Below are 23,827 nucleotides of genomic sequence, written 5' to 3'. Positions count from 1 at the left end.
ATTAAAACAAGAATTTTGATTATTTCTAAATCCAGATAATAGTTAAGTAGAAAGTAAGGTGTCCGTCAGGGTTTCTCTCATTTTCTGCATGATGCATATATATATAATTTTATATATATATATATGTGTGTGTGTACGTCCAAAGTTCATTGTTTTGGATTCATTTAAAAAAGAATGTTTAACAGTTGTCCACAGAATATAGCGTAATTGTTTCAGATATATTTGCTCCTTGTCACGGTTCAGTTCATGCGTTAATTCTCCACAGTGGCAAATAGCGGAAGCCATACTGTACAGTATACTTGTGTGCAACCCGACACATCCGCACATCCACGCACACTGAATCACACATACACGCACACATGTGCGCGCACACGCACACGCACACATACAAAAACGCACACAAAAGGCCAAGTGGTCTTTCTATAGTGTTGCCACAGTCCATGTCTCCCCTTAATCACAGAAAGTGTCCAGTGGGGGTACTCAGGATTGGCCGGCCATTTTTAAACCTCAAAATCTCCCAAAAATGTGTAAGAAAGTAAAAAAGAAAAAGACAGGAAAAAAGGAAAAAAACCTGGGGGGAAAAAAGAAAAATGTAGTGTGGACAAACAAAAATAAAACATTTTTATGTGTATAAACACACTTGATGAGCAGGTGATCCGTAGCTGTTCAGGTCAAAGTGAAGAGGTCATCTGGGAACCTCCTGAGCCAAAACAAATGTCCAAAAAAGTGCACAACTGCACTACTTTGACCTTCTTGACCTATGTCATGCTCTTGGCCTTTGACCTCAGCCTGTCATATTTCCTCCTTCACCACCTCACCCGTCTCCTGCAAGTGCCCTTTTAGATAACACACCTTCAATATGAAGATGGGGAACAACACACGTGCACAGTAAAACAACTTCTATCAGGGGAAGAATTGTCCTCTATCTCCTGTGGGTCCAGAACGCCTCTGTTTTTGTTTTTTTTATGTGTGAACATTTGTTCACTTTTTTTATGCCAGGGTATTCGTACTTTTACTATATATTACATCCATCAAAGCTGGGCTGAGGGGTCAAAGGGAGAGGCTCTTGCGTGTGGACCAGAGTGTGACGTTTCAGTTACAGGGCTAAGGCCAACCTCACTAAAACACACATGCATGCAAACGTCAACCCACACCAGAGCTGGTGAGGCACGCATGGGATATAAAGGGGCTTAACTCTTTCTCCTCCTTCAAAAACACACAAATTCTGCTTGGATGGAAAAAATAAACAATGATGAATAACGAAAAAAGCAGAAACAGGAAATGGAAGTGGTAATGAAATAAAGAAAAAAAAAATATTCAGAGGCACCACAAGCCAGTTTCATAGCGTCTAAGTGGCAGAGATGGGTCAGGCAGCTAGGGTTTTCCAATGGCTCTTTCTGGCACAGTTTCTCCCCCATTTTTCCTGTCTGGCTGTCCTTCGACTGCATCGGTCTGTGTGTCCTGTCGTTCACACCTGAACGGGAAGTGTTTGGTTCATCTGTAGTCTCATATCCTGAATGCTACCAAGAATCTTCTTCTGATGGCCAGCCAACGTCACCCCTATCCGCAGCAAGTCCCTGTGGAGTGAGAAGAAAGGAAAAATAAGAACAGGTGGCTCAGTTAGATTAAACAAAAAGTAAACAAACATCACAGAAGTTGAAGTGCAAATTTAGCTTTTCACCCAGTGAGTAAACACATACTCAACCAGGAAGGAACAAGGACCGGCAGGCACCTTGGCCATCACCTGTGAAATGGCTTCCTTACAGTATGTCAACAAAATGGGGACACTCATCCAGCTACAGGGAACGTTAGTTTTAATACAACATACTACTGTTGCCCGGCAGGTGGGCAAGTGGAGGGGAGTGAAAGCCATAATGTGATAGTTAATGATTAAAGAGCAAACTTGACTACTGTTCGACAGCTGGCAGATTTCACAGAGCCCACACCAGCCTGCCGCTTAGCTATAGAAACAGAGGAGAAAAAGTTTTTTGTTTTTTTTGCAGAACATTAGCCAGATTACTCAATACCCTGTCATTCATACTTAGAACGGGTCTGTGTGTCAGTAAATCAGCTTTATGTTGCCCACCATTGCACAACATTCTGCAATTAATTCCTCCAAATATCCAACAAATGCTACAGCAAACAAGACTGGAAAGCGTGAGTTAGTCTTTCCCCAGTGTGATCTTTGAAGCAGAGGACGTTAACCCAAGGTTGAGAGCGCGGTGGCAAAATACTAGAATGTTGACATACAGTTGACATTACTGCGCCCTTAAACAGGCCGCGGAGAACGCACCTGCTTTGGCCGTCATTAGTCAAACAGCATAATCTAATCATCGTGGTCATGTTGGTTTAACACTGCACAATAATATCACGCGAACCTCTCTTTTCCGCTCGTTGTTTGATTTCCCTAGTCGATAACTGAGGAGAGAGAGGACGGCGTCTGGGACAGCGATTAGCTGACTGTTGGGGCTCTGCCACAGTCTGCGTCCTCTCCGTTCAGTCGCTCTCACACACACACACACACACACAGTGGATAATCTAATATTACACGCAGACACCATACACTCTGCTTGTCTCATTGACTTTGTGGCCCTATCCATTTGAGTACAAAACCGTGCACTGAAACCCACACATGAACAAACACACTCATAGAGTTTGGTGCGTGCACACACGTGCGCGCTCATCCACACTGCACACACATCCTCTCCACAGCCAAATAAGGGTGAATCACTGCAATTTCACACAAATAAATGTGTTTTTTTGTTTTTTTTGTTTGTTTCATATTTCGCCATCTCCATCAGCACAGCGATGGAGGATGAAATGATAATAAATGGGCACCATTAGAGGAATTACTGGCCATTAAGGGCAACAGAGAGCCACAGTACACCACACCTGTCAGCCTGGCCAAATTGAAACAAATTACCCCCACCTCCATTGCCTATTATGCAGCTAATGAGGATGATTTATTTATCATTATAATTTTAATTCATTTATTTGATCATCACTGGCCTCCAATTTCCATGACTTCCATTACATCATTTCCTGTTGGTAAACACGGCAGAAGGCGGGTGAGTCGTCAAGGTCAACTGCAAAGAAGCAGCTACAAGTGCTCGCTCAAAGACTGCTCTCCTCTGTTTAACTGTGCATTTGTTGATTGTGTCAGATCTGTTTTGATTTTAAAGCAGGTGATTCTTACTAGTTAACCCTCCCTAATTACATAATCCCTATTCTATAGTGAAACTATCCTTATTGGTCAATTACTCACCAAAATCACAGGTTGTGTTTTCTCATTTTGTATTCCTACATAACGTCTCTCCTGGCAAATTCAGCTCCTGTAAATCTTGTTCACGCAGTAGTATTCTTTATACACTATAATAGCTGGGAATACATTACAGTAAAAGGTCTGATACCCTATGTCTTCATGGCATGATTTATCTAGCTGAACAAATGCATAGCTGAAAAGCCCGCTAAATGCAGCAGTATGGTAGAATGTACTTTATTTGCTTATGCTTTAAATCTGGTATTCATTTGATGTTTGAGCCCACTTTCCACATCTTATCATGTTTAATTTAGCCATGAGACTATTTTTATTCCCTCAAGGTCAATCTGTCTAACACTAATTTGACTCTCAAACTCAGCCCAGTCAATCACTTTAGGCCTGATTAGCTCGGTCTTCTCTCTCTCTCTCTCTCTCTGCACTCACTCTGCTGTCATCTGGGCCACCAGGTCAAAGGAAGCAAATCCAGCGTTGACGAAGTTGTCACGGTAGCGGCTCATCTTGATGGCGTCCAGCCAGTCCCCCACAGTGGTGAAAGTGGTATAGTCTGGCACACAGCGGTCAAGCAATGGCTGGGATACCCTACATGAGGAGGGAGAGGGAGGAGGGAGAAAGAGAAACAGAGAGAGAGAGAGGGTTAAGGTCGTCACTCTGCTGCCTCTACCGGCCAACCTCACCCCCGAACGCCCCCCGCCGAGCGCCACCTCTCCATTTCTCCGCCTCTCCTCCTCTCCCCTCTCCTCTCCCCTCTCCCCTCCTCTCCTCTCCTCCACATGTAAGGAGTTGTGTGCACATGTAAGGAGTTGGGTGGGGGATTGGGCTGGGGTGCTTTTATGATTGTGGAGAGACTGGCTGGAGGCTTGGGTGGTGGATGCTGGCGCTGCAGCTGGTGAGGCGAGCTGGTGTGTGTTCATAGAGCAAATGTCAAATTTGGTCTTGAATCACGAATACCACATTGTAATTTACACGGAGCCAGATCAAATCTATATTAAGAACCTGCTATCATTTTCTATTATTACAACAACAGGTGTCATAGTAACCATGTGTGCTTTTCTCTTCTAGTCAGAATTGATTCATGTGGCAGTATCAGAATGTGCCAGAATGTGTCTGGGTTGCTTTCTTTTCTGTTTGCTGGTTTCTGTTCTTGTTGCACTGGTATGTCACTGTGCTGCATGGGGGCTGACAAGACAGGAAAAAAAACAAACAAACTTGAAATCCAATCCAAGTGGTTGTATGGAGTTGCACCAACAACAACTGTGGTTTAAATCTGATCTGAGAAGACTGGATTTCATGCGGTTTATCTGTTCAGCTCAAATCAGATTCCGGCTGCCAATGTGAACGTAGCTCAGGTCTATAAGGTTTATATGCATTATAGCTCATGTTTACCGCATTTCAAGTACATTCTATATGCATATGTTTGTATTGATCAGGGTAACTAAACAGAAGGATGCGTGCAACATAATCCGACAGAGGTAGAATGAAGTTTTGGGAAAATGGTTCACGGCAGGGGAGAAATATCTGAAGAATGTAAACACAGATGTTTGTGTGGTTGCATATTTGGACTGATTCATGAACCTGTGGATGCTGATGTTACATGGAAAAAATGACGCACAAACCTATGTGCGTGTTTGACTGCAAATCTTTGTGTATCTTTGAGGAAATATAGCTTCTTCAATAGTGTGTGTCTCTGTGCGTGTATATCTGAAAAGTGTTTGAATGTGTTTTGCATGTTCCTGCACACCTGTTGACAATCTAAAAAGGCCTTTTCTAAAGAAGAAGCTAACCCACTGTGCTGATCAATGCTGTAGATAGAGGCCACCTTGGGAGTTTTAATAAAACCCTCGCTGCTAAAACTCGGAGCAAAGTGGAACTGATGAACAAGAGTGGAGGGTGGAGATGAAGGGGGTGAGAGGGAGGCGTGGGGGGAGGTGGAGGAGGAGAAACAGATGAGGGACCGGGCGAAGAGAATGAGCACCACTGTCTCCCCTCCTCTCTGCTCTGTTGATCCCTGTCATCCTTTTTGATGGCATTAGATTCATTAACAATTAAAAGAGGAATGGAGAAAGAAAGAGGGAGAAAAGAGAAAAGGCATGGAGGGGGAGTTAATAACAGTGATACAGAGGCACCATTGACTGGTGTAGATGGAGTGATTTTTAATAAGGCCTGTGCTTTGGAGCCCAAGGCCTCAGGCCGTCGTTAACGCCAGACTCTGCCTCTTCGCTTAATGGAGTATTGTTAGTCCTCCTTCTAAAGTTGGCTTCAAAAGGGTCCAGACCATTCCCAGCCACATGTTAGCCACAAGCAGAAACACAGCAGGAAAGCTGGGTAATATGGTACGTTAACTATTGACATAGTCACACACCAAGGCTGAATTCAAGCTTGATTGCTGGAGCTGTCACAGCGGCACCAAAGGGTTCGAGCAGAAAGACAAACACAGAAATGAGTTCTGATGTCACCAAAGCTCATTTCACTACATTACCCTCACGAATACATACAGCACACACAACCAAAGGACTTTGATGTCAGACAGTGTCAGCTAACCTCCAGCCACCCTTCAATGCCGACCAGGACGGCGGTATCATCTCTCACTCCTCCCTTGTTAGGTTTGTCGGCAGGAGGCCACCTCTCCGCTGGCCCGTTTAAAATCTCGTTAGTGGCTAATTAAAAGGCGCTCCCATCTCTTTTTTGCATCGCCTTAATCGAGCTAATTAACCGCAAGCTTAATCTTCTAAGAACGTCACTCCGGTGGCCAACCGAGACCCTGGTTTCTCTCCTGAGCCCAACCGAGGATTGTCTGCGGACCTCCCTCAAGACAGAAAGACCCTGATGCAGGGACAGATAGCTAGGTCACCCCGCCCCTCCTCAGTGCTCCAACTCTGCCACCTTCTCTCCTCCAAATTCTTTCCAAGAAACAGGTTGCAGAGCAAGGCTGGTGCAGCTAAATGTAGATGTGACATCACTGATTGAGCTCCCAGTCGGCGGGGGAGTTGCTTTAAGAGCCGTATTGAGCGATGGTAATTTGGATTTGCATAATGGCTCAGGCTGCATTTGTGAGAACCGTGGAGTTGTATGAGAAGAAATCTGCACTTTATAGGAGTTAAGAGATTGTTGCAGCTGAGTCAGAGTGACTCACGTACACTGTATCAACTCGGATAAAGAATATTTGCACAGTGGAAATCATTATCACAGTTGCTCTGGCTCAGGTGCAAATGAAATGACTTGGCTGGACTTCTCACGGTGGAAAAGTCAAGTGACTTCATTCAATAAACTAATGACCTTTAACTGAAATCTATCAAGAGAGTCCAGCTGGGCTCCGTCAAAATATGACTTAAGAAAACCAGAGAAGATTTTTCGAAAGCAATCTGCACTAACGTCCATTATGCAATGACCATAATTAGATATTATTGCCCTTTATGAAAATCACTAATCCAGCTAATAAATCTCAACAAGGACCTCCAGGGAGTCTAAGAAAAAACAGAACCATAAGTGAAAGTCTATTTCTGTAATTACCAGCTCCACAGAAACGACAAAACATAGAGTATTTGCTATAGAGCTTTTCTTTATGGCTTCCATGCTGATTCTGAACTTAATATGACCAGCATGCTTTGACTTACCCAGTGGACTGCGTGCTGTTGGTGACCACCTTGAGGCTGGCAGCGTTGCGGATAAGCTTATCCAGCGTGGCCACAATCTGGGTGAATTTGGGCCGCAGGTTTCTCTCTTTTACCCAGCAGTCCAACATGAGCTGGTGCAGTGCTGTGGGGCAGTCCATGGGTGGGGGGAGTCGATAGTCCTGCTCCACGGCATTTATCACCTGAGGAAGGACGAGAGAGAAATCACAATCACTTCTAATCACCAAGTATGGCGTAGAGGGAGGACGAGCTGCACTACGAGGAGAGAGATGGGTCGATGAAAAGAACAAGTGAGGGAGGACAGAAGAGAGATGAATGAGGGAAATGATAGAGAAGTGAGAGATAAACAGAACAAAACTGCCTTAGAAAAATAAAGAAGTAAGGGCCAGAGAAAATAAGTTGTGAGGGGCAGCTGCAGAGAAAGAATGGCTTTTGGACAGTGGTAGGAGAAGTATATTTTAGTATGTTTATCTATCATATCACGGCTTACATCTTGATTGCTCATGTCCCAGTACGGCCGCTCGCCGTACGACATCACTTCCCACATGACGATGCCGTAGCTCCACACATCGCTGGCTGAGGTGAACTTCCTGTAGGCGATCGCCTCAGGGGCCGTCCAGCGAATGGGGATCTTTCCTCCCTGTGGATATGCGAATGAGTAGGTGAGCATGAAATACTGGAGGGATGGAGCACAAACACAGAGTCACACACATACAAGAGGGAGAGAGAGGGTGAGAAAAAAACACGGTCTGAGGGAAACACTGATACACAACACACGGGCGCATGCCGTAAGGCCCCGAACACGTACAGACACACGGTTAGTAACACAGTTAGAGGAAAATGATATGTACAAACACGTGAAGCTACAAGAATATTTAATGTGCTACAAACTGCATTTTTCAACATCAATATATCACCATTATTTTCAGCCACACAAACTCATCCCTCACTTTAACTGACACTAACACTCTGGGTGTTTTTGCTTTATTAAAAAAGAGATCTATATATTGAAAGTGACTTTTCAATGAGCTCAAATCACTTCTTTGGTGATCCATCACTGTAACATATTCAGAGGAGAGTTACTCAGGGATAGAAGAAATTTAGAAGCACACAAATCTTGAATTACTGTAGGCTGGAGGAGGCTGCTTGTCTTGCCACTTGTACTACATCTAAAATCTGCCCTGATGTGCTTTTGCCACTTTTAAACACTGTGATGTCAGTGTAGGGGCCTCAGTCAATATTTCATATCAGATGTTCAGCAAATATTCGGGTTAAATATTTAGGAAATTTATTACAGCTTTAATACTGACTACATCAAAGTGTCCATAATGCTACGTATCACTTTAAAAAAGACTCCAAAATGTCACAATTTCAGCATCATCACCATCGAGCTACAATACCATTTTTAAGTCCATGGTTTTAACTGCTCTTATTTTTTTCTCCTGCCTGACATCCAGAGAGAAGCAAAAAAAAAAAAAAACTCTCTCTGCTCATAATGGTCATGCCATAAGGGAACAGACTTGACACAGATCTATTTTTTGAATGCACTCAATACACATGGCAATACTTGCCAATGTCCCCTTTGAGAAAGGGGCCAATTTTTTTTAAATAAGTGACAGCGATGTATTGATGTTAAAACGTCAGTGTAGCACCTTTAAACATTGATTTTAAACGTGGATACACAAACACATACACATGGACGCACGCACACTGACTTACCAGTGAGCTAGTGTAGGTGGGGTCTGTCGGGTCGTCCTCGAGGAAACGAGAGAGGCCGAAATCGGACACCTTACACACCAGATTACTGTTGACCAGAATATTGCGGGCAGCCAAGTCTCTGTGCACGTAGTTCATGTCAGACAGGTACTTCATGCCTGCTGCGATGCCACGCAGCATGCCAACCAGCTGGATCACTGTGAACTGACCATCATTGAGCTGGCAGAGGAAGAGAGGGAATGACAAGGATAAACTGGATTGTGAAAGCAAGGTTGCACATTCAAAGAAATATACAGTATGTTTGTCTCTCTATTACTTTCATCTGTCTGATGTGTCTCTTTCTTTGCATGTTCTCTGCATCTCCTATCACTTCATACTGTGATACCCAGCTTCCCCTCCTCTCCTCACTAGATCCCTTCTCTGGCAGACAATGTATGGTGTGGCTTTGAGGCAGAGATTCATTTGAGACTGACATCTTTGTAAATGTCACCGATTGCATGGATGCAGCATTTGTTAGATATCCATTGTGGGCACTGCAGTAGAGCTTAAAAAGACCTTTATGAGTCCAAATAAAGTGAGAAAACTAACAGCAAGGGGATTTGGATGGGCTTATTTGCTGGGTAGGAATGCATTAATGATAAAATCACAGATCCATGTTTTATAAGGAGTGGCTCATATTAGGACTGTGCAATGTGTTTGTGTGTGTTCATTTTTCTCACCCTTAGGAAAGAGTCCAGTGCACCATTCTCCATGAACTCGGTCACAATCATCACTGGCCGACTCTTTGTAACCACACCTTCCAGGCGGATGATGTTGGGGTGGTCGAACTGGCCCATGATGGAAGCTTCGGACAGGAAGTCTCTTCTCTGACGGTCAGTGTAGCCCACCTTGAGGGTCTTGATGGCTACAATGATCTCCCGGCGGCCAGGCAGCTTGAGGCGACCGCGGCACACCTCACCAAACTCTCCTGCGCGAGTCCGGGTGAAAAGGACAGCCAGAGAAACAGCAAAAGAGGGAGAGGAGAGATGGAGGGAGAGAGAGAGAAAAGGGAAGGGGAGAGAGGCATGACGGAAGAGTGGAGGAGAGTGGGGGGAAAGAGGGGAGAGGGGACAGTTAACTGGTTAGAACCAAGGAGCCAGGGAGGGCTAGCGGGAGGGGTGGGACTGGGGAGGGGGGACTGCAAGAGAAGCCAGGACTCTAGGCCAGTGTCAAGGGGATGGAGCATACAATGACTTAATGCTGTTATGCTACGGATTAAAAGAAAAAAACACGGTGAGCGTGAGGCATGATGATGCAATGTGAGAAGATGTAGTTGATAAAAATGCATGTTGAAATTTAAGAAAAATGGGTAGAGTAGGGTGACAGGGTGAGAGGAGCTGAGGGGGAGAGAGGAAGAAGGGGGTAAGGATCAGGGGGCGGTGCTAAGCTTCAGAGGGACTGGAGACATGGGCACAGGAAGAGGAGATAGGTGGAGACAGAAGCTTCGGGGTTCTCGGGGTCGTGGACGTTTTACGTTTAGAGTCTACACCAAGCGTGTGCAAGAGTGCAAGAAAAAATTAGGCAATGAGAGCAATGTGTGTTGACATGGGTGCAATGGTCAGAGCGTGGGGGGAAGTCGGGGGCGGAGGAGAGAAAGGGCGGGGGATGGAGGGATGGAGGAATGGATCGTGGAAGGGGGAGAGGAAAGTAGGGGGACAGGGAAGACAGGGGATGAGGGTTCGTCACTTTAAAGGCGAATGCTGGGAAGCGACGGGTTTCAAGTAGTAGCCTCAGCAGTAGAAGAGCTGTCGTAGTAGTAGTAGTAGCAGTAGTAATGGTAGTAGCAGAAGCAGCAGTAGGGGAGTCCCATCTCTGCCATCACAACGTCCTCCTTTTTGGCTCAGACACAATGCTAAGAAAACTCAAACTCACTTGGCACAGTCCTGTAGCTTTTGAGCAGAGATATTACTATCAAATATATCAAATACATTAAAAATATTTTACTATCTACGACATCAAATGTAAGGGAGGGGTTTCTAATGGAGGGGACACAACCACATAGTAGAGGAGGTGTAAGTGTCAGGTACAGGGGTCAAATACAGTGATCCAGTAGAAGCCCTCTTTAATAAAGAGGTTCGCAAGACACTAAAAAGTGGACAGGGTCAGAGACGGCCAATCCTGGACAAGAAATATTTTTAATATCTGGTGCCCCATCTGGACAGGATTAATACTTCAGAGGGATGTGGGGAAATAAATATCAGCCAAGCTCCTTGGTAACAGGCTTTGTAGCCTACAACCTAAAACAGAAGGATTTCAATTATAACTGTATGTCATTAACCAAGTAATGGGTTTGTATAAAATGCTTTCATTACTACCCACAGAACTCAAAAGTGGGCGAATACTGAAGTTCAAAAACTGGAAAGGGAAACTTTGTTCAGGCTTATATCTTAAATCATACAGTGCCTATCTATAAAGGAAGGCAGAAAAAAAATGTCCGTCCAACAAGTGTGCCAAATAACAAAAGGCTATAATTAATACTGAATGAGATAAGAGAAGAATTACACACATGCGCTTTGGACAGGATTACATTTTCCCCAAGAGAAATAAATCCTGTCTGTATGAGGCTGTAGTCTTGCATTGTCCAGAATCTGCTTCCAGTACTTTCGACAAGATTTTCAAGTCACTAAAGAAATGTTCTGCTGTGTCATACTTATTTGAGTCAAATCAATTTTCCCAAACAACATCTCTCTTGTTCCAGGATTGGGCTCCATTTTTAAGTCACAGGTGAAATGATAATCCACCACACAAAAGGGTATTTAAGCTACTCTAGATGTAGACAGCATGGTACATAAGATAAAGGGTGCTAGAACTGTCAGTCTCGCTAGCTTAAAAGAGATAGAGACAAACTGTATCTAGCAATGCTTTGAACATAGGACAGTGCTGGAGACATCTGTAAGACTGGAAAGGGGTTCCTAAGAGGTGACGAGTGTGGTAGGGGGAGAGGGAGCAAGGAGAGGGCTAGCGATGAATTGAGTGAAAGTACCGCTTGGTGTGAAGTCCTCTAAGGGTATGGCCTGGAGGTGACTAGCAGTCTTCCCCCTGTAGCTCAGGAGCTTTGGTGGGTTACCTGCGCCGATGACCTCCTCGATCTTCACGCAGGACACATCTATCTCCTTGGCAAACTCGCGCACTGCCTCATTGGGGTCCTCGTAGGTGAAGGGGTCAATGTAGACTTTCATTCCCGGCGTTACTATTGGGGATTCAGTGGCAAGAACAGGAAAGTGAATCTATGCTGCCAAAAAAACCATCTCATTAACACCGTTTAATGCTCTAAAAATGTTCTTGATCAGGCAAGTATAGATTTAAGCAAGATCCCTCTCTGCAGCTTTTCAGTTTTTACTGCATTAAATCAATGAAGCTGAATCATGTTATGTGAGCTATTCCTTTTCTAGAGGGGACTGTCAGGTGATGTGTGGGAATACTGATTGTGGAACGTAATGTTACAAGGAGGGTCATCTCAGCAAAGAGACTTACTGTACTGCTGCAGTTTCTCTGTGTACTCCGACTCTGAACCGTTTCTCTGCTTTCTGTTGAGAAAGATGAAAACACAAACTGAGTCACGTGGACTCCTCGCAGTAGGGTGCCAATACTGGAAAGGAACAAAGGCATGAGGAAAAAAAAAAAAAAAAACAGATCCCTGATAATGTCTGCGGAGACGTAGCCACGCTACGATGCGGCTTGGTGAAGATATTTAGTCTTCCTGAACTGGAAGCAAAGGGATACATTGTAGATAAAGACCGTATCAATGCCTTGTGGTAAAATGATTCATACTTTGGGACTGTAACTGGAGCTTAAACAAAGGATAGCATACCATTGTCTTATGCACTAAGTGAGAGCTGTTCACTCTGGGTACCCTCAAAATGAGCAGCCGAGACAAAAGCAGACTTCAGCGGCAAGCTCAGCTGTCTTGCCTTTCTCGCCCTACAGACATCACAGCGCTCTCAATTCAGTCTGCTGCTTATTTTCTCCTCACAGACTCTCGCTCTCTTCCTGTCATTCTCTCCTCCCTCTCTTTATCCGTTTGTCTTCTCCCTCTATTTTTCTCTTTTACTCGAGCCCCTCGGTTTCTGTATCCACACCTTCCTGCTTGTGTCCCCTCTGCACTCGGGAGGGAGGGGTGGGGGCAAAGACGGTGACAGAGTGAGGGGGCTGGGTTGTTGAAATTACATGTTAATGTGCTTCCTTTGTTGTCTAACCAGTAACCAGGGCAATAATACCCGATGGTGATTTGCATCTTATTTCAAATTCTAATTTGGTTCCGGAATATGCCGAAGCTCTGTGTTTTGTATTATTACTATTTTCTCCTTCTTCTTCTGTGGCAGTCGGAGCAGGAGCTAAGCCAAGACCCTGAGAGAGACACAATGTAGTGGTGTGAAAATAGAAGAGAGCGAAGAGGCAGGAGGGAGAAGGAGAGGAGGGGGGAGCCAGGGAGATTATTATTCAGTCTAGCGTGACCAATGCCCACGCTTGTCAGACGTTGCCTGAACTGGCTTTCTGAGGGAACCTAGTGAGCGCCAGTCAGCGGTTGGTGCCAACCTTTCACACATACACATACTCACTGAAATGCTGCTTGACAAATAAGTAGTATAAGGATAAACGAGTGTGGTTAGACCCAGCTGATGCAGAGTCAGACTTTTTTGAAAGGTGTGAGCAGCAGCTCTGCATCTTCCCAGTCAATTGGGCCCAGCAGACAGGGCCGCATCTGGGTTCTTTGTGGTTGGGCAACTGCATAGTTAACTCTGAGTGCTGGGCCATGAGGGTAGTCCTATCAGGCCCAACAGCTGCTCCACCATGCTGTGTCCAGTGCGCAGAGTAGCATTTTGGCCAAAGCTGTTTACTATTCACAGATTCAGAGGGCTAATCTGGCATTCAGTGGTCTCACAGGTGGCACACAAATCCACAGAGACTGTTCTGAGTTCTGGAGGACATGCAAACAAAGTTGACATTTGAAGCTATCTCTGTTTTTCTTTTTCAACTTAAAAGAAAACTGTTTTCACAAATGTTTCCTTAAGTCCAAGTTGTTTGAAGAAACTTTGAAGGCTAGATAAAAGTAAATGAGTGCGAAAAATGCTCTGCCATCTATCGTTACTGGTTAAGATCATGCCCATCTTTCACACACGCTCTGACTTTCTGAAACACTGATAAGGGAGGAGTTAGATGCTGACCTGAGGCAGACGATAGCGATTACCACAACCGCAATGACGAAGACACAAGCGGTGGTGATTGATCCCACGATGAGCGGCAGCTGCTCCTGCAGTGACTTTGGAGGGTCAGCTGTAGGGTTCACAGAGAGACATGGGGTGGTTACCGAGAGAATGTGCCACCAACATACACCCACACTAATCCATTTGTACAGCCAAACTATGCCACTCTGCCTTCCCTGCCATCAGCCTAACTGTGGGCTCCTGTGCCTCTCACGCCTACTTCAGATCTGTATGCTTATGTAAGTAAAACCATGCCCCTGTGTTCATACTGTATTTAGCAAGAAGAGGAGCTACCTGGGATTTAAGAATGCATTGACGGGACATGACAAGTATGATGGGCAGCAAGAATGAAGCTGAAACCGTGACTGATTCTTAGGAAATGGTAGCTTTATACCAAATTATATGTCAATTTCTCTACAAGGATTTTAGTTATTTTTGCATGAAAAGTAGGCATAGTAGCTACAAGCTCTATGAGCTTTTGAGCCTCCATTATGTTCCTAAGCTTATTCACAGCACTATTATAGTGGTATTGGTATTAAGCCACAAATACCCCAATATATCCCTTGGTAATAAAGTGGGTATGGGAAGAACTTACTTTGCAAGTTGGTGCTGAAGTCGGCCGGGCTGCTGTAACGGCCATAACCGGCCACTGTTCGGGCACGGACCTGCACCACATAGGGCGTACCGGCCTTTAGACCTTCGATGCGTGCGTTGCTCCGCTGGGCAGTCATGGTATGGGCGATGGCCTCACCCTGATCCTGCAGAGACAAAGACAGTCAGTGATGAAAACAACAGCAAACAGCAGCCCCTTGTTGCTGTCTTATTCATCATCAACCCCTCTCTGATGCTCTACCCTCCCTGACACAGCTGACCAGTTGAACCATGCAGGCTGGTGAAAGAAATATGGAGACAAGAGAGAGAGAAATGGAGATAGACAGACCGGCGTGTTAATCCAAAGGGAGAAGGACAAGACAACAAACAGAGCAGATATACACTGAGCGCCTTTGTTCTCGACGCACAACTCGGGCTGCTGCAAAAGAGAGAAACTTCCTAATGCACGCATTGAGAGAGGATGGGGGTTAAGAGCGAGGGCAGAGGGGGAGAGAGTATTAGGGGTACAGAAAAGGGCAGCGCATAATGGAAATATGGGAAAAGGATTGAGAGCAGAGAAAGAGAGAATAAGAAAAGAGGGATAGAGGAGTGGAAAGAGGGGAATAAGTAGCCGAGGATGATCACGCAAGCTATGATTGGAAAGGGTGTCTTGCCTCACTGCAGCCATGTGTTTATCAGCCGGGGCATTGTTTTCCACATTTACAGAAACACAGACGAAACAGAGACCATGCAAGTCATTGAAATTGGATTGAATTAGAGGCGTTGACTTACATTGCCGCTTACCTTCTCATGGTACTTAATCTCATAATCCAGAATGATTCCGTTGGGTTTCTCTGGAGGAAGCCAGGACAGGCTCATGGTGCTCGCTGTGGCCGCCATCAGGTGAACCGTGGGCACTGCAGAGGGAGCTATAGAGGGGGGGCACATAAATGAAAACCCGATTTATTTATTGTTTTCTGTGTTATGTCTTTTCAAACTTCTATGCCCTTTGTGTGTTCACATAAGCCCAAACACAAAGTCTTGGGCTGTGGGCTTTGTGAGAAGCTTTTGGCCAATAGTTAGTATGCAGACCCATTCCCCACTAATGCTCGAATTCTCCCTCCCAGAGTCCTTGGGGAGGGAGAGGGGATGTCTAATTCTCTTGTGACAAGAGAATCAAACTCCAAAACTGATGGGTAAGTCTCTGGTACACGCAATTCTCTCAGCCGTACACCAACTTGTGGGCAAGCGCACACATCCAGATGTAGACATTTCACACATTAAACAGAACTGTTGTTGAACTTCTGCTGCACTTTTGAGGAAGTGTTGGAGAACAGTCATATTTTCCATGCAGTATATAATGGCCATACGTTGACATGTAACGATACTGCGTATTGGAAATGAGCACAAACTATATAGATAGTTTATGTTTTATGGACATACTCTTACTCACAGTGGGCTATAAAACACACTGGCACTCCACCCACCTGAGCTTTTCATGCTTTGTTCACATGTGCCTATTAATGGCCAAGTGCCGTCTGCCTGCCTGTCTCCCTTTTCCTCTTTTCTAAGTTCAGGCTTGTTCTGCAACTGTGACTCACTCCCTCCTCTCAGTCTACTCCACTGCCTTTGTTTTATAACTTTAACTGTCTATCTCCAGTGGCACCTTCTCTTCAAAAATACATTTCCACACTTTCTACCTACACTCTGCGCAATCATCTTAAATTTCCCCTGTTTCACTGTCTTCTTCACCACCTCACTTTTCATTTCCTTTTCACCGCTTCACACACTCTCTTCATTTTTGTTAAAAGGTTTTTAATCCCCAGTTTTTAGTTCTTTGATCCTCCCCCTTGTATTTCCTTTCTCCCTCTGCTGCCTGTGCTTGTGACCAGACATCCTTCAGTCTCTCTCTCTCTCCCTCTCTCCAAACCTTCCCCTCTACCCCACTTCCATTCCCTCCCCTTCCCTGTCCTGCAAGCGCTGTCCACACTGGACCTCCACATCTTTCTTTCTCCCCCTGATGACAATACTTCCTAGGCAGATCCCCTGGTTACTCCAGCCAGGGGATTAGGGGCCCTCCTCCGGGAGAAGACGTCGCAGTAACCATGGAGGTGGCCCCTGGGGCTTATCACCGCCCTAGTATTTATTTTGGTTCTTAAAAGGTGAATGCAGATGCAGGGATGGTCTTGGGACTACACCAGGGGATAATCTGATCACAGTTGATGCTCTCTTGCCCCCTCCTTTTTCTTCAGCTCTCTCTCTTTCTGCACCCAAGTGACCCCCAACACCCAAGGGTGGACAGTGGTTCCTGTCAGCCCAGTGCCAGATCCCTCGTAAAATAATGAGGCCCTCTCATGGGGCCCTGTGGGGTCTTTTGGTGCTAGACCCACAAACAGAAGGCATTGGTAAAGCATTTTTAGGGGCAGGAATACAAGGTTAGAGGTGAGGAGGACAAGGCCATGGAGAGAAGGGAGAGGGATGACGGGTGATGGAGCAGGGGATAATCCTTGGGGTTGTCTGAGGCTGCAGAAAGAGCAAATTTAACATAGCGACTAAAATCCAAGGCACAACTTAAGAGCCCTGGGAGAACCTGAACAAAGAGACCAACTCACAAGAACAAAAGGGTAGAGGAGGCTCAGCAGCACTGACATGTACTGAGGTTGTTTAAGATGAAATGAACTAACTAAATTTGCAAAGTTTTTACGAAAGTAATTACAAAAATGATCTACCTACCTAAATGTCCATGGGCCTACCTACCAACCAACCAACCAACCAACCAACCACAATTTGCCTATTTTAATTAAAACTCGATGACCCAATTTACACTCTAAATACAAAAGGAAGATGCACAATAGCTCATCACTGCTACCCATTGTTAATCTGTATATACATTAACAGGGGTTCATTCTTGGTTTAACGCCGCACTGACTGCTACAGCACATTGGTCTAAATACTGGTGTTGCTGTGGGCTGGCGGAGCAGTGGGTTGGAAGCAGTGGGCAGCTACAATGCTGAAGGTTCAACACTTTGAATACACACTGCCTCGCTATTGCTATTTGCAGCAGTGTTAGTGCAGAGCACGTTGTGGGCGTCTGAAAAAAAAAAAAAAAAAACGTCCCCTTCTTAGCTCATTCAGAAGAATGTCTTCCTTCTCAATCCCTGTTCAAAAGGAAAATATGTAACATACTCCTACATGCATACGAGAAATTGATCTCTACTTCTTAAGTGCAGAACCCATTCTTTTGATTCTTTTTCTGGGCTTTGAAAGTTGGAAGTGCCTGCAAGTTCAATATTGATATTTGACAGGCAACCATGAGGCTGCAGCTCTACTTACCGGCCTGATTTGTGGTGATATTCACTGTAGAGAACTGGGGCGTATAAGGGCTCTTGTTTGAAACACCGTTGACCGCCTGGATCTCGAAGCTGTACTGCGTGTGGGCCTGCAGGTTACGGACGGCTACGCGGCGCTGGTTCAGGCCCAGGTGGCGCGGCGAGATGTCTACGTTGTCATCACACCGCGAGCACATCCCCCGCTCAGGCAGGCACTTCTTACAGATGACGTTGTAGAAGGTGTCGTCCCGGCCACCCATGTCACGTGGCTCACTCCACTCCAGCACCAGCGAGGTTTCGTTCACAATGGAGATGACACTGCGCGGTGAGGAGGGAACAGCTGCGGAAAGGGAGGTAAAGTACGGATGAGATGAGGGAAATAGGTTTGAGAATGAGAATGAATTTAATCTCCATGCACAATATGTGTAAAGAAATTTGTCTTGGTGACAGCGAAGAGACATGCTGACAATAGAAAAAAAGATTTATATTGAAAGACACAGTTTACAGTTTTTTACACATACATTCATTATTCTGTAGCAGCTATCAACACAATTTATGACCCAAGAATTTCCTTTTTGCGCTGGTATTAGTACATCTTTCAGTAGAACAGTTTTTTTTTTCCCATCACATAACAAGAGACTGTTCCAGCAGTGTTGCAGAAAAAAAGAGGACAGGAGTTCAAATTTGAATTGCATGCTCATTTTCAGTGTGTGTGTGTGTGTGTGTGTGTGTGTGTGTGTGTAAAGTGCTGGGGGGGGGACGAGCAAGACAAACTATTGGCAGAGCCTTGGCAATTCTTATCCAATTACCACAGCCTTATCTCTCACTGCACTGTGAAAGAATCAGCTTCCCAGCCCAGCAACAGAAAAAAAGGATCCTCTGCTCTCTTCAGCAGTGAATGAATTAGCTCCTACGTGTGCGTATTTGGTCTTAACGAAGGCACTGCTAGCGGAAAAATTCCCCTCCTTTCTGTCTGCAAAGGGGTGGTGGCGGCGGCGGGAACAGACAGACTTCACAGGGAGGCGGTTCAGGGGAGGAGCTGGATGATAAAGTTCTGGATAACGCTGGGAAAGCAAGCAGGCTTGTTTGTCATCCGTGTGCTGTGGTGTGCTGTGGTGGGAACGTTCTCCCTGAGAGCTTTTATCAGCCTTTGAGGACACAAAGCAAAGCAGGGAGCCTGGGAGAACTCTCACCACAGTCAAGTATTGTGTTTAATGGCCACCGCTCAATTTTCATCACTGGAAATCTGAATTAAACAAATGACTCTATTTTGATTGGGAAACAAGATGATACAGAACGCATGCATTAAAAGCAGATCATGTTAAACAGTCTTCACTTACTGGTGCAGGGGGAGTCAGGAGAGTCGGTGTCTGAGCGGTAGTAGCCGTTTCGACAGGAGCAAACGCTGGCTGCTCCTGAGCTGGCACGGCTGTTGGCAGGACATGGCAAGCAGAAGCTGTCTCCCTGTTTGGATTTGAAGGTGCCAGGGCTGCAAGCTGATGGCAGAAGAGAGAGAGCAATGATGAAAAGTGTGAACAACACCTGGTTGTTCACATCAATGGCCGTGTCTTTGCAAGATTTATGCTACATTTGTGTGCTTCTTATTTTTCAAATGGTGCAGTAGACAAATCCTATTGTAGTATGAAATCACTCAATAATACTCGCTAATTGAGCCTGAGCTTCAGCATATAATCATTAGCAACGGGATGCAATGTATGAACTGTAGCGGGTAATGTTGTGGCTGTTCAGCCTGCATTTAAAAAACACTGTTCCAGCTCAGTGGTAAAATAACTGACACATCTTATTTGATGCCTTTTTTACAGTGTGTTTGTTTATTTACATATGTGCGCATGCACATGATTTGTCTTTGTCCCTTCAACCCACATGTCCCTCAGTTTCCCTTAATTATGGAGTGTGCATCTTCAGCAAACTGCAGCGGAAAAGCAGCAGCACGTAGCTGCTTGCATAAACCTATGCTCACACGAAGAGATTGTCAAACCAAATTACATACACGACCTTCAGAGCCAAAACTCGGGCATGGGGCTTTCATCTGAATTCAGTCTTGTATGAAATGCATATAAACATACACAGAGAATCCCAGAGGCACACATACCACATGCCGATGTGTACACAAACCCAGGTCTGTGCACTAGCCCCCTGTGCAAAGATACTATACACAAACACAGCAACCTGGCCTCAAGTCACTTCAATGCATTTTATTTTATCTTTTTTAAGAAAAATATGAACACTATGCTTCCTTCTATCTTTGAAATCACTTCCTTTACAGACCCATGTCCTAAACAAGGTTTAGAGTGGTACCTTAACAATAAACATGCCTGACTACCTTGGACATAGTTTCTCCTTAACCCTGTTCTTGATTAGGTGAAGCCTAGTTAATCTGATGAACGAAACAATGATGGCCTTTTTAATTGACCTAGCTCCATTTATAGCAGCTGTTTGGAAGTTTATAACTCAGGTGATAAGTTGCAGCGGCGCCAGGAAACACTGACAGCGGCACTGTGATCCAGAACACTTTGGCAGGCTCCATATCTTTGATAAACTGTCTCGTTAAAAGATGAATGAGTTTGCGGTGGCGCTTAATAAAAAAGACGAGAGCAGGTAAGACAGGCAGAGTTTACAGGGGCCAGTTGATTAGCTGACCCACTAGTGCGTTAGCTCGTCAATGTCAAGGACACACTGCTATGTTTGGTCCCCCCTCCCTGAATGATAATTATCAGAGGAGCTTCTGAGTTTGTTTTTCACTCGTGTTCCAAAAACCACCAAGGTTGGAGATCAGAGCTACAGCGGAACACTTCTTGTTCCTGCTGTTTTCCCATTTTTCAAAGTTCAATATTGGCACACAACCACCAGTTGCCTGCACCGTGTACATTAGCGCTGAGTGTATTTGTTCTTCCACCATTAATCAGAGCCATCACACCACCCGCTAACAGGAAGCACTGCTTGATAAACAGATAAGAAATGACCTCGGGTTTTGCCAGGTGGGAGAACAGCTTCGATTTGATTTCGTGACCCATGAAAGTTCAACCACCACAAGTAAATTAAAAGCAATTTCTCAACTCACAGAGGATCAGAGTATTGGTTTTGAACATGCTGGCCTAACAAAAGTTGTTGAGGGTGCATTCCCATTAAAAAAAAAAGCACCTATTTTTTTACATGGAGGGAATGAACATGCTGATCAATCACTTTCAGTGAGTAAAGGGGTCATCCTCTTCCTTTCATCCATTTTCTCCAAAGAGGACTCACTAAAGAATGAGGAAGAGAGAGAGACAGCGAGAGCAAGAGAGAGAGAGAGAGGGTAGAAGAAAAGGGAGCGAGAGGTGGAAGAAGCGGAGGCATAGAAAATGCTAATCCTGTGCCCCCCACCCCCTACCCCTATCCCTCCCTCCTTCCCACTCCCCTGTGTCTTATCCTCTCATGCAGAACATAGAGCTTAAGGAACTGATTAGAATGAATGCTGAAATTGGAAAGTGTGGAGCATGAAGGGAAAAAAAAGAGTAAAGAATATTGGGGGTGAAAAATGTGCAGCAAACGAGCGGAGATGCAGGGCAAAAAAAAGAGCTCATTGATTAATATTAATGCAGGCATCCTTACTGTAACTCTGCCGGTGTATTAACAAGAGCAACGGCCTTCAGATTAGGAGGGAGTGGGAGAGGTAAAGACTGGTAGAGAGGAAGGGAGAGCAACAGTGGTGGAGCTCGAGGACACGCTGCTTGTTGGAACGAGGACAGAAAAAAGCAGAGAAAGGAAAGAGTCACGGCCAAAGGATGATGAGAGATGAGGATGGAGTAAAATACTGGGAGGGGAAGAGAAAAGAAGAGAGGACCTGACGAGAGGTGATGTGAGAAGAGAGAAAGAGAGAGGGAGATTTATCCCTTGTGGTTTTGAGTGAAGCTTGATTAGAGAACATTTTATCAGGGCCCGGTCGCCATGGCTTTAACCTTGAACTGCCAGGAACAAACAAATGAGTTTTTAGCCACATGCACTATGCTTTAATTTTACCATGCTCTCTCTCTCTCCCTCTCTCACCCACACACGCACTGATCAGCCACAACTGGTTTTAATGTGTGCTGGATGTGTGTACACATTCTCCGTCTAAAGGTGAGCATGCATTCAGTATACATGTATCTCCTCAGGCTCATCTCTTTTTCTTTTTTTTTGCATAAGAAGAATAATGAGCCTTGAGAATCCATGCAGGCAGGGGTGACGTGCAAAACGGTATGGGGCCTTCATATGCACAGACACCTCGGATCAATAACCCACCGGCTCCCTTCTCCCTCACTCTCTCATTTCACTTTCTCCATTTGACCTGCACACCCTAAGCTTAATTTTACGCCCCTATATCCCTCAACACGCACACATTTTCCATTTATCCTCCCCTCTCCCACTGCTGTCACCCCGCACTCCATTTCAGATGAGACCTGGTGTTTAAATTCACCTTGCTTTCAACCTCTGTGAACCCGTTATGTTTTCCATCAGACCTGAAAGCATCATAGGGCCTCCCAGCTCTCATAAACAGGCACACCTCCCCCTGCATTTCCATTTATTTAGCAGCCAGCTGCCAGGCAAAACTGGGGTCAGAGACGTAAACAGCCGCCTGCTGACAGTGTCATCTAGTGTGTGTTATTCTACCTTGTTGTCATTGGATTAATGTGTCAAAGAATACAAGGCAAATAAATGGCTCATAATAATTTGGCAGCTGGGCCAACCTCGTGTTAGAGAGACTGTAACCTGTAGCCAAAACAATACAGATTCAATCTCTCCACCAATCAGTGTGTGTCCACAACAGTCATGTGTCCAGATGAGGCGTCCTTCAGTGAGACTTTGACCTCTTGCTACTCGCTCATTGTTATTCACTCTGCATAGAAGCATCAGATACTGTGTGCCTAAAATGCAAATGTAACTTTTTTCTCAGCAGTAATAATATGATACATTATTGATCACCGCAGAGAAACAGCACCCCACCCTTCCCCACCACTATCTCATCATCCTCCAGGAAAGTAAGACTGTGGTATAACTCTGAAAATCTTTGGTGGAACATGCACAGATTCTTTGACCTACTCTGGACCAGTTTGGCAGCTGACATGAGCCTTAAGCATGTGTGCAGTTGCTGAAGAATGTCTCACTAAGCTCTAGATTAATCTAACTTTGCAAACAATGAATTATGAATTGCCGGTCTGACCTTAAATATCTGTTGTGAAAACACTCACCTTGACATTGAGTTTCTTTCATCGCCGGTTCAAAACCAGCCGAGCAGGTGCAGGCTCCCACAGGAACCATCCACTCCCCATCCCCGTTGCAGTAAAGCTTCAGTGGCACGGACACCTCCAGGGCATTGGGGACGCAAGTTCCTGGTGCAATGACCAAGGATGTTGCCTCCGCCCCGGTCGCCGTCTCTGGGAAAACGGCGAAGTTGGCAATTGTGGTGGAGCACTTCTTATAAAAGACCCTCACTGAGATGAGTGACATGCAAGCACCGAGGTCCTGGAAGGCCAAGTAGAACCCAGCTTTGGATAATGGCCCGAAACTACGGACTTTTGTGTTTACGCGTCCAGACTCAAGCATGGAGAAACTCTCATCTGGGGCAATGGTGTCCACCTTCACATAAGGGTTCTCCATCCAGAAAGGGCTGGTGGCTGTGGCTGAGTCTGAGTCAGACTCATAGTAGAAGAGGTTGAAGGTCTCTTTGCAGGAACCGGGGATGTTGGGAATGCTGTTGCAGTCACGCACAGTGAATTTCATCTCCACGTAAACACGCAGCACATCCTTCCGTGGGATGAAGTCACTGCGAAGCCAGTTATTCTGGTTGAGCTCACGTACATTGCAGACTTGGTACGTCCGGATGGGGTTCATGGCATCGTCATAGCCACTCACTTCTTCCCACTGCAGAGAGAGTAGAACAGGGACATACACTGGTTAGAGGTTGGAAAGATTTGTTGATATCTCTGAGAGATACTCTGACAGTTTGACAGATACTAAGACATTCTGTCTGTCTGGTTTTTGCACCTTGAAGGCTGAACA

At 45.3% G+C, this 23,827-nt stretch overlaps 1 protein-coding gene across 13 annotated transcripts in view; it reads right to left on the bottom strand.

The window, feature by feature from the left end:
* Window positions 1-951: 951 nt before the first annotated feature.
* Window positions 952-23,827, bottom strand: part of ephb3b (eph receptor B3b) — a 59,599-nt gene continuing 36,723 nt past the window's right edge. Inside the window, exons 3-16 of one of the 13 annotated variants that reach the window (XM_085774574.1) lie at window positions 23,017-23,689; window positions 19,129-19,284; window positions 17,793-18,128; window positions 15,252-15,388; window positions 14,464-14,626; window positions 13,830-13,938; window positions 12,139-12,191; window positions 11,648-11,866; window positions 9,345-9,592; window positions 8,629-8,844; window positions 7,400-7,585; window positions 6,892-7,091; window positions 3,704-3,859; window positions 952-1,577 (exon numbers count right to left, since the gene is read on the bottom strand). In XM_085774574.1, coding sequence (XP_085630700.1) covers window positions 1,469-1,577; window positions 3,704-3,859; window positions 6,892-7,091; window positions 7,400-7,585; window positions 8,629-8,844; window positions 9,345-9,592; window positions 11,648-11,866; window positions 12,139-12,191; window positions 13,830-13,938; window positions 14,464-14,626; window positions 15,252-15,388; window positions 17,793-18,128; window positions 19,129-19,284; window positions 23,017-23,689 — 2,961 coding nt within the window. In that variant the 3' untranslated portion in view covers window positions 952-1,468. The remainder of the gene's footprint in view (window positions 1,578-3,703; window positions 3,860-6,891; window positions 7,092-7,399; window positions 7,586-8,628; window positions 8,845-9,344; window positions 9,593-11,647; window positions 11,867-12,138; window positions 12,192-13,829; window positions 13,939-14,463; window positions 14,627-15,251; window positions 15,389-17,792; window positions 18,129-19,128; window positions 19,285-23,016; window positions 23,690-23,827) is intronic. The other 12 variants (XM_085774577.1, XM_085774579.1, XM_085774581.1 and 9 more) reach the window with 12 other exon arrangements.

The sequence above is a fragment of the Trachurus japonicus genome, chromosome 4 (assembly GCF_045865225.1).
Source record: "Trachurus japonicus isolate A0001 chromosome 4, Traja_1.0".
Lineage (NCBI taxonomy): Eukaryota > Metazoa > Chordata > Actinopteri > Carangiformes > Carangidae > Trachurus > Trachurus japonicus.
This window is presented reverse-complemented; position numbering and strand designations above follow the sequence as displayed.